Here is a 16,207-nt window from a genome sequence, read left to right as displayed (position 1 = left end):
CCCTTCTGCTCGCCCAGGGAAGCCTCAGTGGAGACGTGAACCTGCCTAACCAGGGATGGCCGCTGGGCGCTAGCGCCCCCTCCCGCGAAGGGGCGAGGGGGCCGCCTCTGGCTTTCACCCGTGGGCATTCTACCCTTGGGAATGCGTGAGAAGTTTGGAGCCTTGGATAAAAGAGTAGACCCTAGGGGAAAATGAGGCAGGTCGGGAGGGCGCTGTGGTCGGTGGGGACGGTGGCGAAAAACACTGGCTACTTTGTGAAAGCCGAGGCTGGGAGCTTTGACACTTTCCCTTCCTCACCCGCTCCGCGCGATGCGCTGGGGAGGGGACTCCACGCCCCCCACGCCCTCGGCTCGGTTCGCCTCGGTCCGCACCGGGATGCGGAGTGAGCGCAGGGGCTCCGGAGGCGCGACCGCGAACCGCGGCGCCCCGGCTCGCTCGTTCGCTCCTTCTGCCTCCTCCACCCCCCCGCCGCCGCCGCGAGTCGGCTAAGCTCTCGGAGCGCGCTCAGGCGGCACGGAAAGCGTCCGGGCGGGAGCGGGGGCAGGTGCCGGAGCCGGAACAGGAGCGGCGAGGCGCCGGGTGACGGCGCGCCGGGGGCGGGCGGCACGGAGGCAGCCACGGGAGCCAGCAGGTGAGCTAAGGCGCCGGGCGCCGGGCGGGCGGGGGGCCGCACGGGGCGGGGGGCCGCGGGAGGAGGCGGGGCTGCGCGCCCGGCGGTCTCCTCTCCCGGCGCTGACGCGGGCCTGTGGCTGTCGGGGACGACGGACCCTGCACGGCGCTTGCCGGGCTTCCCCGGGGTGGAGAGCGCGCCTGAGTGCCGTCGCCCGCCGGGCTTGGGGAGCCGCTTCCTGCTCGGCTGCGTCAGCGGCGGAGGATGCTGTCCGCGTGCGGAGGTGAGGCGCGGCGGGGGCGAGCGCAGCTCCGAGTTCGGCGCCAGTAGGTGCCGGGGGCAGGGGGGAACTGCGGGCCGGACGCCGCCGCTGGGGCCCCGGGCGCGGAGGAGGGCTCCTGGGGCGCCCGTCGTGGGAGTTTGGCTGGGATGTTGCGGGAATGGCGACTGCAGTTTTCCGCCCGCTCCCTTCTCTTGCTGGGGGAAAAGGAGCGACCTCTCCTTCCTCCTGGCTCTCCCTCACCACCCCCAGTCTTACTTCTGACCTCGCGCCTCTTCTTTCCAGACGTCCTCACCCCAAACACTCGTCTCTCTCCGAGACCCCCTGCTCCCTCCTCCCTGCCGCAAACCCTGTTCTATCGACCTCTGAGCCCTCCCTTCCCCTCCAAAACATCCCCATTGCTCCAGAGCCCATCTCCCGGTCTCTCTAGCGGCTTCCCGGGGCCGGACCCTCTTCCCCACTCATCTGTAGCGCTCTGCCCGCAACTGTCGAACAAGCGGGTTTCTCCTATAACCCTTGCCTTTTCGCAAACACCCTCATAGCTGGACACCTCGTCTCCCTGGACCCAAGCTGTTCTCGAGTCCTCCGTCGACTCTGTTCTGTGCTGCTCCCCGCTCTGTCCCATTCCCCAGGCTCCCCGCAGCCCGATGGCTCTCCTCCCCGGCCCGCCCCTTTGGTTTGGGCTCCAGACTGGATGCTGTGCCTGGGAACCAGAGCTGAGGGCTTTTGTTTCTGTTTTTCTTTCTTTCTTTTTCTTTTTTCTTTTCTCCTCCTACTGGGGAAACTTTAAAATCCCCGTGGTTCGGCTCCTAAAAAAAGCCCTAACCGGAGGGCCCAACCGCCGAGAGAATCTGGACGCAGGGAGACAGAGATGGGGGAGATCGTGTGGCTCGTCGGAAGGGAGCCATGGGATGAGTGAGTGTACAAAGTAAAATTCAAAACAGAGGTGGTTGCTGCTGCCGGGACTCTCCTTCCCAGGCTGATTCCGTCCCGCGGAGTATTATTGTGACCCCTGGTGGGAGGGCGCGTTTTTCTCTGCACTTTTTAAAGCGCCCGTCCCCACCTCCTCCCACCTCCCCCTTGGTGGTGCTGGTGACCGAACGGGGGGTGGGAGAAGAGGGAGTCGGTACAAGGGAAATCTGCTTGGAGAGGCTGATGCCCCTTGGTTCCTGCATTGTTTGCTCCCGGACCCGCCAGATTGTGTGTGCTTCACGCTAAACTACCCGCCACCCCCAACTGCATCACACAAGTCCTCGTTGTTGGGGGTCTGCCTGGGCACTTCCGCCGGGGCTGGGAGAGTCTGAAGGAATGGGATGGGGGTGGGGAGGCCGGGGGCGCTCGGGAACGAGTGCCGGCTGAAGCCGGAGGCTCGGCCCCGCGGGCAGAGCGGAGAGCGCCCTGGCGCGGGCATCCAGCGCTCTGGCGACTGTCGGGGAGCGTGGTTGCGTGCCCGCGTGGGTCGGTGCCTGGCGGGTACGTTTGTAGACCCAGGTACGTCTGGACTTAGATCCTTTAGGAAGAGCCGCGAGTGGAAAGCTTGCGGAAGCGAGTGCGTCTTTTGCTGTCCTGGCGCTGGGCGGTCGGGCGGTCTGGGGAGCGGGCGAGCGGGCCAGCGAGTCTTCCGAGGCGGTTGCTACTAAGCTGCTCCAGCGAGTTACCGGAACCGGAGCAAGGATCCGCTATCGCGTCTCCTGCCCTCCTGCTCCCCTGCTCCCCTCCTGCTGGCGGGTTCCACGCACTTTCACAGTGTTGATGGTTTTTGAATAAAGGCCTTGTGGGGGTTCCGCGGACACTTCATAACACTTAACATGTTTTCAAGTAATCATATAAATTAAAACTGGCTTACGTTCAGAACCCCCTAATTATCCGGTTCACGTTTGTGCATTTATGTGCCAATTAGAGGTCTTCAGGAAATCCATAAAATTATAAACCATTCCCACCCCCTGAATTAGCGCGCATTGTTTTTGTTATCTCAACGATGAGTGATTCTGGATGGAATCCTGAATTGAACAGGCAAGAAGATACATGTGCGGGTGGGTGGGGGCGAGGGAGAGGAGAGCTGGGCTGGAGTAAGGACACTTAACAGCAACCCCCTCCCCCATCTCTCTCACTTCCTATCCTGGCAGGGCTTGGTGACAATTCTGGAATCTGAAAGGGATCAAAGATTTTCTTGATTTCCTATTGAGAAGGGCAACCTAATCAGAGCTGTGTAAAAGTCAATTCTAAACAATCAGAAGTTGTCTGCTGATGTCCTTGATTGAAACCCCAGCATTCAAATGGAGTATTGAAGAACTCTCAGACATAGTTTTTGAAGTGCTATTGTTCTTTTCAGTACACAGAGGCCCTCATAAAGGTTTAGGAAGTTCAAAATGCCCTGATTTGAAAGACTGACATTGTAACTATTTGGCAACTCTGAGGGGATCAGCAGGGATGAGAGCAGAGGCCTAGGTGGGAAGTGCAAAGGTGTTGTTAAAGTCTTCTTGGGAGCTGTGCCACTGTCAAGTGGGAATTCAGTTCTAAGCATCAAGTTGGCAATTAAATCTCTTCGTAAAGCAGATTTAGGGGATGGTTTTTACTAGGTTGTTTTGTTTTTTGTTTTTTGTTTTTTTTTTCCCCTTGGTGGATTGCTTAAGGTCTGAATAGGCATATCTGAAACATTTTAATCATGTTCATTGTATTCATCTGGATAAAAGTTACTGATTGTTGATGAAGCTCATCTCACAAGCTGTTTCACAGTATGTTTTATTTGCAAGACACACCATTGTAGGAGGCTGTAGGGAAGAGATGCCATCACTTATTGTTCTTGTTCTCTTCCCCAGGCCAGAGAGGAATCTGCTGCTTCACTCCCCTCTGCCCTCCAAAGTCATTTCCCTTAAAGGGATGGGGGTTTGGCTTGGTACCTGATAGGACCCTTCCTAAAAATTGCATTTGGTGGATATATGGATGCCTGGAGCCAGCCTCCAGGCAGATGAAGAATCTAATTGAAGCAGCATTTCATTTTGATAATTCACTCAAGTCAAACATTTTGGTTTTTGCAGGAATTTAATCCCTCTCTCAAGCTAATAAAGCTAACAAAGCAAGAAAATCACAGTTTATATCTTTTAGATGGCATTTTAAAAAGTTGCCTACATTGAATGCTGTTGTCAGGAGCTTTCAGCTTTATTTAGGGCTTACTGTGAAGAAGAATGTGCACTGGGTGAGTTAAGTAATTGAGGATAAATCTCGTGACCTCTCAGAACCTCTGTTTTGTTATTTGCAAAACAAGGACTGTATTATCTACATTGTATGCTCTTCAAGCAATTTGATAGGGAAAACTATCTCATTGGGCTCTTTGACAGATAACAGGACTTCAGGAGAATGGTAACTTTTGGTCACAGGAAGGAGTCCTGCTAAGGAGAGAGGATATTTGGCATTGGAAGGCCAGGATGGAATCCTGACTATGTGATGTTTGGTAAATCACCTCTTCTATTGTAAGAGTGGGTTAGCATAAGTACAGCCATCTTAGCTTGAGCAGCCATCTCAGGCCTAAGAGCTGAACTTTCCCCACCCTGCTTTAGTTCCAGAGACCCCCACCCTGCTTTAGTAACAGGAATACCTAACCCTGTAAACACTTCCAGGAAAAACCACTATACCTAACCCTGTAAACACTTCCAAGAAAGTACCTAACCCTGTAACCAGACCTGCAACAGCTAATCAGCCTACTGCAGAAAAACTCCCCCGCCCCCAAGCCTCTTGTAATGACTCATAAAAACCCCTGCCTTAACTAGCCTTGGTGTCCAAGTCGCTATTCCGCTGTGTCGGGTATACTTGGGCCCAAGCTTAAGCTTGTCAAATAAACCTTGCTGTGTGACTTGCATTATCGAGAGTTTTCTCTGTCTAATTGAGGGGTGGTCGACTCTGTACCCTGTTAATAGGGTATTAACACTGTTAATAAAAAAAAAAAGGAATAGTTTACCTTTTTGGAGCACTTACTAAGAGTCAGGCACCCTTTTAAGCACTTTGCATGCATTAGTTTATTTAATCTTTAAATAACCATGAATAATCTTTGAGTAACCATAGGTTGATAGTTGTATTTTCATTCTCCTTTGATTAATAAAGAAACTGGGGCCCACAGAGATGGTAACTGGCCCAAGGTCACAAAGCCAATAAGGTATAGAGCTAGGGTTTTTTTTTTATGTATTTATTTATTTAGAGAGAGTGCGCATGAGCAGGGAGGGGCAGAGGGCAAGGTTAGGAGGAGACAATCTTAAGTAGGCTCCATCATTAGCATGGAGCCCCATGTAGGCCTCATCTTCACAATCTGGAGATCATGACCTGAGTCAAGAGTTGACAGGTAACCAACTGAGCCACCCAGGTGCCCCTAGAACTGGGATTTAAACCCAGGCTTTCTGGTTCCTGGGCCTGTGTGGCAGCATACTTGCCTCTGTGTGGAGGGGTGATCCCAGCTATCTCTCTTCCTTAACAGGGAATAATGGAATAGACTTCCAGCAGGAGCAAGTTAATAGGTTTTTCCCAAGGTTCAGATGCTAAAACAAAATAAATATTGTGTTATCAACAGGGCATTGGGCTGATGGTAGAACATTTTGAACACTTGGGACTTCATGATAGGTATTGGTCAGTATGTTCACATCTATCTGTGCTGTCAAAGTATTCTTTAAGTAGGTATACAGAAATTGCATTACTGCTGTTGTCTGTTAACAACTGTGATAAGCAGAGATTCTTAAAATTAAAAGGTGGCATAACAGGTAGTTAGAAGTCTGGACTTGGGTGCTAGAGTGCCTGAGTTCAGACCCTAGTTCCTCCAGCCCTGCCAGCGGTGTGGACTTGACCAACCTCTCTGACTTCTCCATGCTTTAGTGTCCTTGATAATAAAACAACAGTACCCACCACCTATGACTGTGGAGACAATTATAGGAATTAACACCAAGTGCTTAGAACAGAAGTGAGTACATAATGTTACTTAGCTCTGTGTCACCCTTCAAATGAAAGCCAGATTCTTCCTTTTCATAATACAAAGGTCTCTGTCATTGATATCCCAAGGCCTAAGTATCCTAACAGTATCTGTTTTTGTTTTTATTTTTTTCCTAAACAGGAGGTAGGGAGAAAGAGATATAGTTCAGGATTTCAGAGAAAGGTTTTGTTGTTGGGTTTTGTTTTTGTTTTTGTTTTTCTAGGTCATTGGAAATATTACCTTGAACATTTACCTTCTATGTGAAGGGAATTGGGAAGTACACATAATGCTAAACTCTCCATGGAATTGCTCTTTTCAGAAACTGTTTTGAGGAAAATAAAATGACTGTTCGATTGATTGGATTCTAGTAGTAGAATAGTCAATTCTCCCCATTTACAGATTGGAAAACAAGTCAGATTAAAGGAAACATATAAACATAATGGCTGAGAGACACCATTGGAACCCAGAATTCTTGGGCTCCTTGTCCACTGCTTTTTCCTCTGGGCCAAATTGCCTCCCATACCAGGATAGAGAAGTAGCCTAAGTATAAACAAACCTTGAAGCAAGGGGAGTGTTGCCAGACTAGGAGCAGGAGCCAGTCAGATGTTCTGTACTGAAAAATGTGTCCAATAGGAAAAGAAAACCCCTCCTCTTATAAGTACACTAATATCCATGAAAACTGGCACTAAACTCAATCTATGAAATGCACATCGGGATATGAACCCATGTTAAACACACACACAGAGCAGCTGATGACTTGAACACCTCCCTTAGGTTGGAGAGCAAATGAACAAATGATTGGGTTTCTTTTTCTGTGAGATGCTCTTTGTGTTTTTCTTCCACTTAGTTTTCAGATATGGGAAGGTTTTGGTTCAGGAATCCTAAAACTCCTCCGGCTTCTATTTCATGAAATATGCAGCATATACTATTGGAGAGAAATTGCCAGCTTGCTTTTATTATTATTATTATTATTATTATTTGAACCCAACATATAACCAATCTACAATACCAGTGGGGGATTCTCATAAAGAGAAAGGAAAACAGAAATAAAATTTTTGCTGAATAGAACAACTCACAGCCAAATGATACAAGTTTTGTGATGGCCAAGATGGGTTGTTTCATTTAGGGGATAAAAATGAGAGGAGGGCAGTCCCAGACAGATGAGACCGTTCAAGGTGAACCGCAGTCTCTGTCGACCACCTACACTGAGCCTTGCAAAATTGTCAACTTGGTATATTGGCTCCAAGATGCAATTTCTGACTCTCGCTGTTGGTCAGTGTCTCTGGTTCTTGGCGGGACAACTGTGATCTGTTGGTCCATCAGTTAGTCTTCCTTTCCCCCTCTTTGCCTCTTCTTGTTTTTGTCTCAGAGTTTGTCTCTCTTTCAGTCTTTGGATCCATTTCTATCTCTTCCTTTTAGTGTCACTTTTGCTAGTGAAGACTGAAAAGTTACAAATATGTCTTTGGGACTATCTGGGAAATGGAGGAAGCTAACTCAGGGAATGCCCATAGACATTACTTCCATGCCCATTTAACACATACTTGCCTGAGCACCTTGTTTGTATCTGGCTCTGGCTTTGTGCCTGGCATTATGAACAGTACCATGAGCAAGGGTGCAGTCTCTGTCATCTAGGCACTCTACCTCCTGCATAAGTTACTGCCACAGGGTGAGATATGGTACAGAAAATATCTGCATGGCACTAGAAGCTTCCAGAAGAGTAATTTATTACGTCTAAAGAAAGGAAAAGGAGGGGCAAGCTTCAAAGAAGAGATTGCATTTCAGCTGGAAGCTGAAGGTTGACCAAGAATTTCTCAGGTCTTGAAGGCATCCAGACCGGGAGAACTGTGTGGGCAAAGAGAGGTGGGCATGAAGGTTCGTCATTGGTTTGGAGACAGGCAAAGTTGGGTGTGGCTGTAGTGTACAATATGTGACTGAAATGGATTATTTTGTAGAGCATTTTCCAGATTCTGTTTCAAGGAACACTAGGGTTCTCCAAGATGGTTATGAGTATTTTAAAAGAAAGAACATACAGAAGGAAAAAAGTTCTGTGTCCCCCAAAGTTTGAAAAGCATTGAAAAACATAACTCACTCTTGCTAAGACATGGTATTTACTGACATATTAAAACTTCAGTAAGAAGTAAAAGCAAGCAAGCAAGGAAGCTCATTGAAATCATTAAGATCTTCTAAACTTACTTGCCAGAGCCCCCCTCATTTCAAGGAGCCCTTTTTAAAAAGTGTCTTATGAGTTAGAGTGGGGAATGTGTTTGTAGGTAATCACTTAGGACTTTTACAAAAAGGAGTTGATTTTTTTTTAGAAGATTTTGTTTATTTATTTGACAGAGATCACAAGTAGGCAGAGGGGCAGGTGGGGGGGTAGTTGAAAGCAGGCTCCCTGCCAAGCAGGGAGCCCGATGTGTGGCTCAGTCTCAGGACCCTGAGATCATGACCTGAGCTGAAGGCAGAGGCTTTAACCTACTGAGCCACCCAGGAGCTCCAAAAGGGGTTAATTTTATCATAAAAGTAATATGTGTGATTTGAAATGTAGTGTAGTATATGTGAGACATACAAAAAAGTAAAAAAATAGAGTAAAACTATGAATAAAGAAAAAAAAATCAGCACAAAAAAGCTGAGAACACCCAACTTAAGAAATAGAGCCATGTAAATACAGTTGAAGGCTCCTTTCCCTGATCATATCTCCTTCCCTTCTGCCAGAAGTAACCACCGTCCTAAATTTGGTGTTTATGATTCCATATAATTCTTTTGAATATTCTTTTTAGAAGACAAAGAATTCCTTTGAATTCCCATTCAGTTTCTAGCTTGTCACTACAGAGATAATAAAGAAATTGTTGTTCTGTCCAGGAATTGTTGTTCTGTTCCTGGAATAAAGGACGTTTATAAGCTCTTCAGAAGAAGGAACTATGACTTCTCCTTTTAACAGTATTTGGAATGTAGTAGATGCTTGATAAATTTCTGCTGAATTGAATTTAACTAAATGTGTGCACTCTCATGGGGTATATTAAGTTCACATGGTAATGAAGATTGGGGAAAAGTAATTGTTTTTCATTAACAGTATTGAAATTCTTTGTGATCAGAGATCTTGAAAACTTTTTTTGTTTCATTTTTGTTTTGTTTTGTAATCCGGATCTGTAAGTGAATAGTAACAACTACTGACTATAAGTCCTTTTCATGTTTTCTTGACATCTTTTGGAATCATTAATGATAACCACTTGCCCAAATCTGCCCTATTAAAATAGGTGATTCAGTAAAACAGCTATCTACTTCCATTACAGGAAAAATAACTCCAAGTGCTTTCAGTCAAAAAGGATATTTGTAAATTACAATGTAATTAATTACTCAGTACCCAGACACCAAGTACTTTGAAGATTTATACTTAGGGCCCCAAGAAATAACTTACTGTCAGTAGCAGGGTGTGACCTTAGGTACAGTCATGCCAACACAAGCATCTCTCTTGATATATGTAAGGGACATCTTGAAAAATCTCCATCTGAAACTTATGTCATATTTTCCTTTTATGTTATCCTAGCTTGTATTCCTGAATTACTCCTGTTTACATGTCAGCATGCAGTGAAGGTTGGAATATTGCTGAGGGATACATGGTAGAAAGAATGAAAGGATGAATAAAGTGGGAGACCCGTACTCTCAGTGGGGGGAGACTTTTATTTCATATGAAATCGTGGTTGTATGGGAGATGGTAGATTAGCTTTTCCCATGGGGCTGGATGTTGATCATGGCTGACAGTCCACCCCCATGATTTTCTTCCTCTGATTTCACCAGTACTGATTTCTCTGAGTAATTTTGGGAGCACGAGTAAAATTCCAAGGGATAGAATGAGGATCAGCTTTGGGTTCGAATGACCTTCAACAATGCAGACAGCGCACGGAGGGTCGGGAAGAAATGCCGTAGACTGCCATGCCCACATGATTGCCTACAGATGCCCATGGGCTAGGAGGACGGCACATGGTGGTGCTTGTCCTGAATTGGAGGACACATTCTGAGCAGAATTGTATGCATTCTCACAAAAGTTCTAAATATAGAACACAACCATTCAGACATTAAAATTAAACCAGAAGTGCCAGTAATCCAATTGTGGATGAAGTCAAAGATGGGTCAACCATATGCTGAATCTGAGCTCTGGTATGTATTGTTAGAACATAGTGAATGCAAAAAGGTTACTGTAATTTATTCCTTCGGGAAACTGAATAGATTTATAAGCCACATAGAAGTTGGAGTCTTGACAACCTTCTGCTATCTAACTTAATAATGTGGTTGAATTTATCAGTCTTTTCTTTGATGGTTAGTACTTTTTATGTCTTGTTTAAGAAAGTCTTTTTTTTGGGGGGTGCCTGGGTGGCTCAGTGGGTTAAAGCCTCTGCCTTCAGCTCAGGTCATGATCCCAGGGTCCTGGGATCGAGCCCCACATTGGGCTCTCTGCTCTGCAGGGAGCCTGCTTCCTCCTCTCTCTCTGCCTGCCTCTCTGCCTAGTTGTGATTTCTCTCTGTCAAATAAATAAAATATTTAAAAAAAAAAAGAAAGTCTTTTTTTTATCCTGATGTCCTAAAGATATTCTCCTTTATTATCTTCTAAAAGTTTTATTGTTTTGCCTTTCACATTAAGTTCTGTAATCCACGTAGAGAGAGAGTATGTATGGTGTGAGGTAGCAATTTATTTTATTCCTAATTTTCTTCCGTATAGAAAAGAGTCATCAAGGGACTTAGGGTCAGTTTCTAGGTGTATATTTTGTCTACTCTTTGTCCAGACTACATTTCTTTATTATTATAACTTTATAGTAAATCTTGGTATTTGGCAGGACAGATCCCCATAATGTCCTTCTTCAGAAATGTCTTGGTGCTTTTTTTTTTTTTTTGGCTTTTTATCTTCATATTCATTTTATACTTTCAAAGTTACACAAAAATACTCTTGAGATTTGATTGGAGTTACATTGAATTTATAGTCTAATTCAGGGAGATGATATCATTATGATACTGAGTCCTTCCAGCCATAAACATGCTACTTCTCTCCATTTTTTGGTTCTTAATGTCTTTCAATATAGATTGTAATTTTCTTCATGAAGTTATGCACTCTTACTAGATTTATTTCTGGGTGCTTTATGTTTCTGTAGTTGCTCTTCTAAATGCTATCTCTAAAAACTATATTTTCTAATTATGTATTAGTTTTCATCATATCCCACCTGTATTTCTTGCTCTGGATGGTGGGGGATTAGGAAGGGAGGAGAAAAAATGGTGCTCACTGACTGCTTACAAAGTGTTAGGTGCCTGGGGCACCTGCCTAACTCAGTTGGTTAAGCATAGGACTCTTGATTCAGTTCAGGTCATGATCTCGGTTGTGAGATCGAGTCCTACATCAGGCTCAGTGCTGGATATGGAACCTGCTTAAGAGTCCCTCCCCCCCCCCCAAAAATTACTAGGTGCCTTGCATGCTCTCATTTGATGTCCAGAACAGCCTCCACCCTCCTTCACAGATGGACAGAGCAGGGGATGCCCTGTGGCCCAGTGGGAATGCAGAAGTGAGGAATGGAGCTCCAAGGACTTGCTCAAACCTTGTAGCAGTCAGTCACCTTGTTCCAGTGGCAGGGTCTTTGAAAGATGTCTCTAGTTTTGGAGTGTGCAGTGAAGCAAAGAACTTCACTGGTTAGGCACTCTGTTATGTCTGAGTAGCAAGACCTGGGGCCAGTCTGGCTCCTGATCCATTGAGGAGACTGGGCCACTGCCCAGGATGCCACCTTGAAACAGAAAGAGAGGGAGAGAGGGAGATAGATACCCTAGTTTCTACCCCTCCTCCTTTCTTCCTGTCTCCTGCCCGGCATTCCCATTGATTGACCCTAACTGGAAGTCAGTTGACCAGGGAGCCTGGGAATGGGACTTGGGCTCAGCTTCCTGCCACACCCAGCAGTGCAGGGGAAGGGGCCTGGAGTGGATCAGAGAGAAACAGGCAAAGGACTAGTTCTGATGCCAGGGAGACTAGTCTCTTACAAAAGTGTTCACTAATATTGCAGAGCTTGGGAAAGTGAAGTAAAGCCATGCTCCTCCTCTAAGCTGCCCTCCCATGCTGTCCCATCCAACCTCCCTTGCCGAACTGTGAGAGGGACCCCTGACATTGAATCTCTATCTTGCCAGGGGAAGCTACATCCGTGCCAAGTGCCCTGGTGAGTAGAACAGTGACAGTCCCTTTTCTGCAGTTCCCAAATCTAGAAGACTCTGAAAAGTCCCAGTAATTTTTTTATAATTCATTGCATGGCAAGAACTGATCTGATCTGAATGGACACGAGACTACTTATCATGTCTGTTGATGCCCCTGAGTGTGAACAGTCATACATATGGCTTGAGAGGTCTTGATGAACTTGATTATGGAGAGAGGGACCTAGCTAGGGGTAGTCCAGATACCTAAAAGCTAAGTGTGTGACATGTGACATGCGACATGCTGCCTTTCTAAACTGCAGAATAAAATCTGCTTTCTGAACACATCAGACCCAGGAAATTTGGATTGTGAACCTGTATTTCAACATGACAGAAGGAGAAGGAGTGGAAATGTGGCCTGATTATAGGCAGCTCTAGGCCAGTGCTCCTGGTATGCAGTACAGCCATTCCAGGATCACCGAATGCCAGAGCGGGTTTCCTCGGTAGACTAGCCTAACAGCCCACTCAGTCTATAGATGGGGAGACTTCATTGAGGTTGGAGAGCTGGCCCATGTGTCGCGGGTCACCAAGAGCTTCTCAGTGGAGCTGCTGCTACTTGAGTTCCCTTTGCAGTCCATGCTGCTTTGGTCTGAAGCTTGGGTGACTTCCAATGTTGAAGTGTCAGAATGAAGGAAGCCAACTGGTGAGTGAACATACAGGTAAATCTGCCCTCTAGCTGTGGTCATCTTATCCTTTTGTAGCATTTCACACAGACACGCACATTTGCACACACACACGCATGTACTCACACTCATGCAAAAACTATTCAGCTTCTGATCTTATCAGACAGACAGGATGGGTGTCACCATCCCCATTTTCCAGACCATCAGACCAAGGTTTGAGTAATAACTGGGTCCATGGCGTGGGCAAGTCCCTGAATGCTTGGAGCCTCCACTGGAAAATGAATTCTTACTCATGGTTTTGTTCTAATTGTTCAGCCACAATCAGACCCATAGGGAGAGCGGCAACACAATTAGAAATGTGCCTGGTGCCCATCAACCATCCTTTCTTCCTCACCCCTCCACCTTCAGACAAGTAAAGTAGATTACTTGAAGCCACACAGCTATTCCCTTTGAAAGGGCAGGCTTCTAGTATCATGAAGAGAATTTAGTAGTTGACTGATGACAGACCTCTTCTCTCTGTGCCTCTGCTTGCTTGCTTGCTTGCTTGCTTGCTTTCCTGGCTTTAAGAGGAGGGGCTTGAAGAAATGCCACCATGTGCTAATTTTCTCTTTCTCTCCTGGGAAACTGGGTCACAGTTGGCTGTGACCTTTGTGGCCCCTATTGTCTTCACAGACCCTATTGTCTTCACAGATCCAGATAGGCACAGGTTGTTACTTTGTTTACTCCAAATCTGACTGGAGAGGAAGCAACCAGATCAAAAATACAATTTGCTGCAGAGAGCAACTTTATTTCTTGTCAGCACACATGGTACTTTGCTTATCATAATTTACGGTACATGGGCATAATAAAATATTTTCTTTTTCTGAGTATTTTGCAAGATTAGTAAGGCTGCATTCTTAGGGAAAGTTTATTAATCCATAACTTTTAGAAAACTCCAGAGGAAGAAGATACGAGATATGTCCTGTAGGTAAAGACGTCAGCATTGAATTATGCGTCCGTTATTCAACTAGCTCTGTGCCAGGTGTAGTGCAGGTTGCTGATAGGATAGCAACTCTCCCTTGGATGTGATCTAAACCAGCAGTTGTGTTCATTTTGTTTTCAAATTGGGAGGGTGTGAAAAAGTAGGCGGCAGCCCATTGAGTAATCGCGGTCCTTGGGATGCTGGTCCCTTCCACCCCTTTGGCGGCACTGCAGCGACATTAGACACAGGCATTTGGACCCTGGCTGCCTTGCCTCAAGCTGTGTGCCCTGGGTCTCTTGTCTCTTAGCACATGGAGATGGTGTGCTGGTGGCAAGGGTGATAGCAATGATGAGGGTGATGGTGAGGAGGATAGTTACCTCTGTGCCCATTACAAGGGGTAATGGTTTACGGGGAAGTACTCTGTGCTCTGTCCTGTCACTCATTTACCCAGTGTTCATTGCGCCCTTGCAGGGTATTGGCACAATGGTGCGCTCCGTGGAAATGGCCACAAAAGATAGGCTTTCTTCTCAAGATCGAGGATTGGTGTATGAAGCCCAGATACACAGATGACAACACAGTGGCTAAGTACAACAACAAAAAAAGTAGAATTAGCTGAGGGATGAATTTTGCCAGCACCCAGCTAAGTAATTTGAAGGTGAACTGGGCTTTGCTGATGGATTGTTCTTACTGTAAATATGTTTCAGGGATTGTGCTGGGTGAATGTGATAGCAGCTGTTGTCTACCAGGGAAGACACAAATCCACAAATGATGGAGGAGGCACGTTCTAGGTCAGGGGACCATGGTAAAGGTAGAGATGGGAACCTCCATGTATGGTGAGACCTGAATGAGCTGGTATGAGCCGGCCAGAGCCGGGGAAGGTGAGGCCGTGAAGGTAGTACCTGGTCGCCATATTAGCCTTGAGATTGTGGCTGGTGGTGAAACAGCCTTTTCTTTGTGTGCCCTTCTGCTCAGATCTCACCCTTCTCCTCTTCCCCGGGGTGAACGGGCAGTCTAAGGAGAAATGGGGTTATATTTATTTAGGTGAAATGAGGATGGGTATATGGCAGGTATGGTGTGTTTTAATGGTCTCTCTGTGGCCTCCTGTGACCATACCTGCAAGCCCAGGTGCCTACAAAGACTGCGTAGTTGACATTGCTGAATGGAACAATCCAGGGGAGGCGTTGGGGGGTCCTGGGTTAGCTACTTGGTTAGCTCCAACCAAGTGTTGCCATAAGAGAGTGCTAGACAAAAGTAGCCAAGTCTTCAGCTTGAGAAAGTTAGAAACTTTTAAAAAGACTTATTTATTTATTTATTTATTTGCCAGATTGAGAGAGAGAGAGACTGAGCTAGCGGGCACAGGAGCAGGGAGAGTGGCAGGTAGAGGGAGAAGAACTGAGCAGGGAGCCTTGGGAGCCTTGTACAGGACTCGACCCCAGGACCCTGGGGTCATGACTTGAGCCAAAGACAGATACTTAACTGACTGAGCCACCCAGGCATCCCAAGAAATCTGTTTTTTAAATGTGAAATCCATCAGTTTAAAAACGTGGATGAAATTAGTTACACAACAAGGACAACAACAGAAAAATAACATTTGTAGGCTAAAGATAACTTGCCCGTGGGCTGGTTTTGACTCATGAACCCCCTCATTGGTGGATTCTGGCCCATTCTTGATAATTATTATGTTATGACTACATAGATCGCTCTCAAATGGAAGTTAAATAAATATACCAAGGGGTAAATCGGGCCATTTTTAGTAAGGAAAAGTTTCTGTAAGACAGTTGGATGGTAGGAATTGGTCCTCGTTTATTTCTGTGTGTTTCCTGAATCACCTCTTCTGTTGTTCTTGATTAAATGCTTCTGATACAGGGTAAACCTTTGGTAAAACCGGTGTCCGTGGCAATCCGAGTGTGTTGCTCACTGTTTGCTGGGCAGCACTGAGGTTTTTGTGTGTCTGACTCTACAGCTGCCTTGGTGAGGCCTGTTACATCCTGCTGCCCAGGCAAGTCCCCGTAGTAAGTCCGATGAGTGGGTGTAGTGTCTGTAAATGACAGCGTTCCATGGCGTTCTCCTTTAGGGTTGAGCCTTGACTCCCAGCCTCTGAAATATGCACATTTCAAACGAGAGTGAGAACACAAGCAACTTAGTAGTTACTGTGGAGTTGAGTGAATGTCATAAATATTTATCTTTTTCATAGCTGGCATAAAAATGTTAGGATATAAAAAAGTCATTCACTGTAAAAACAACAGAAAATTCATTGGCTATCCATCTCCTGAATGTGTGTGTCTCTTTGGGTTTTCATTAACTTCTAGCAATATACTTTGAGAAATCAGATTTGAACAGAAGTTTCAGCAGAATATGAAAGCTCCTGGTGTTCATAATTAACCCGTTTTCAGCACTGATCCATTGCGTACAATAGCTTCCTTTTAACCATGTAGTGGCTGTAAGCAGGTTCAATGTATTTTTCTTCCAGATTTTTTTTTCTTCAGAAAGAATCCCTTGTTTACTGAATTTGGAAAACACACAAGAAATACGAAAGAAAAAAGTCACTTATAATATTTCTACCCAGA

General features: G+C 46.1%; 1 protein-coding gene across 1 annotated transcript in view; it reads left to right on the top strand.

Annotated features, from left to right (window-relative positions):
* The first annotated feature begins 309 nt into the window (after positions 1 to 309).
* The window catches only part of LOC123936029 (zinc finger protein ZIC 5-like), a 55,860-nt gene continuing 39,962 nt past the window's right edge, over positions 310 to 16,207 (top strand). The window contains exons 1-2 of the mRNA XM_045996822.1: positions 310 to 480; positions 642 to 893. Of these exons, the coding sequence (XP_045852778.1) occupies positions 310 to 480; positions 642 to 893 (423 nt within the window). The remainder of the gene's footprint in view (positions 481 to 641; positions 894 to 16,207) is intronic.

Source organism: Meles meles, unplaced genomic scaffold (genome assembly GCF_922984935.1).
Source record: "Meles meles unplaced genomic scaffold, mMelMel3.1 paternal haplotype, whole genome shotgun sequence".
In the NCBI taxonomy this organism is placed as follows: Eukaryota; Metazoa; Chordata; class Mammalia; order Carnivora; family Mustelidae; genus Meles; species Meles meles.
The sequence above is the reverse complement of the archived record's forward strand: the minus strand, read 5'-3'. Positions and strand labels throughout refer to the sequence as shown.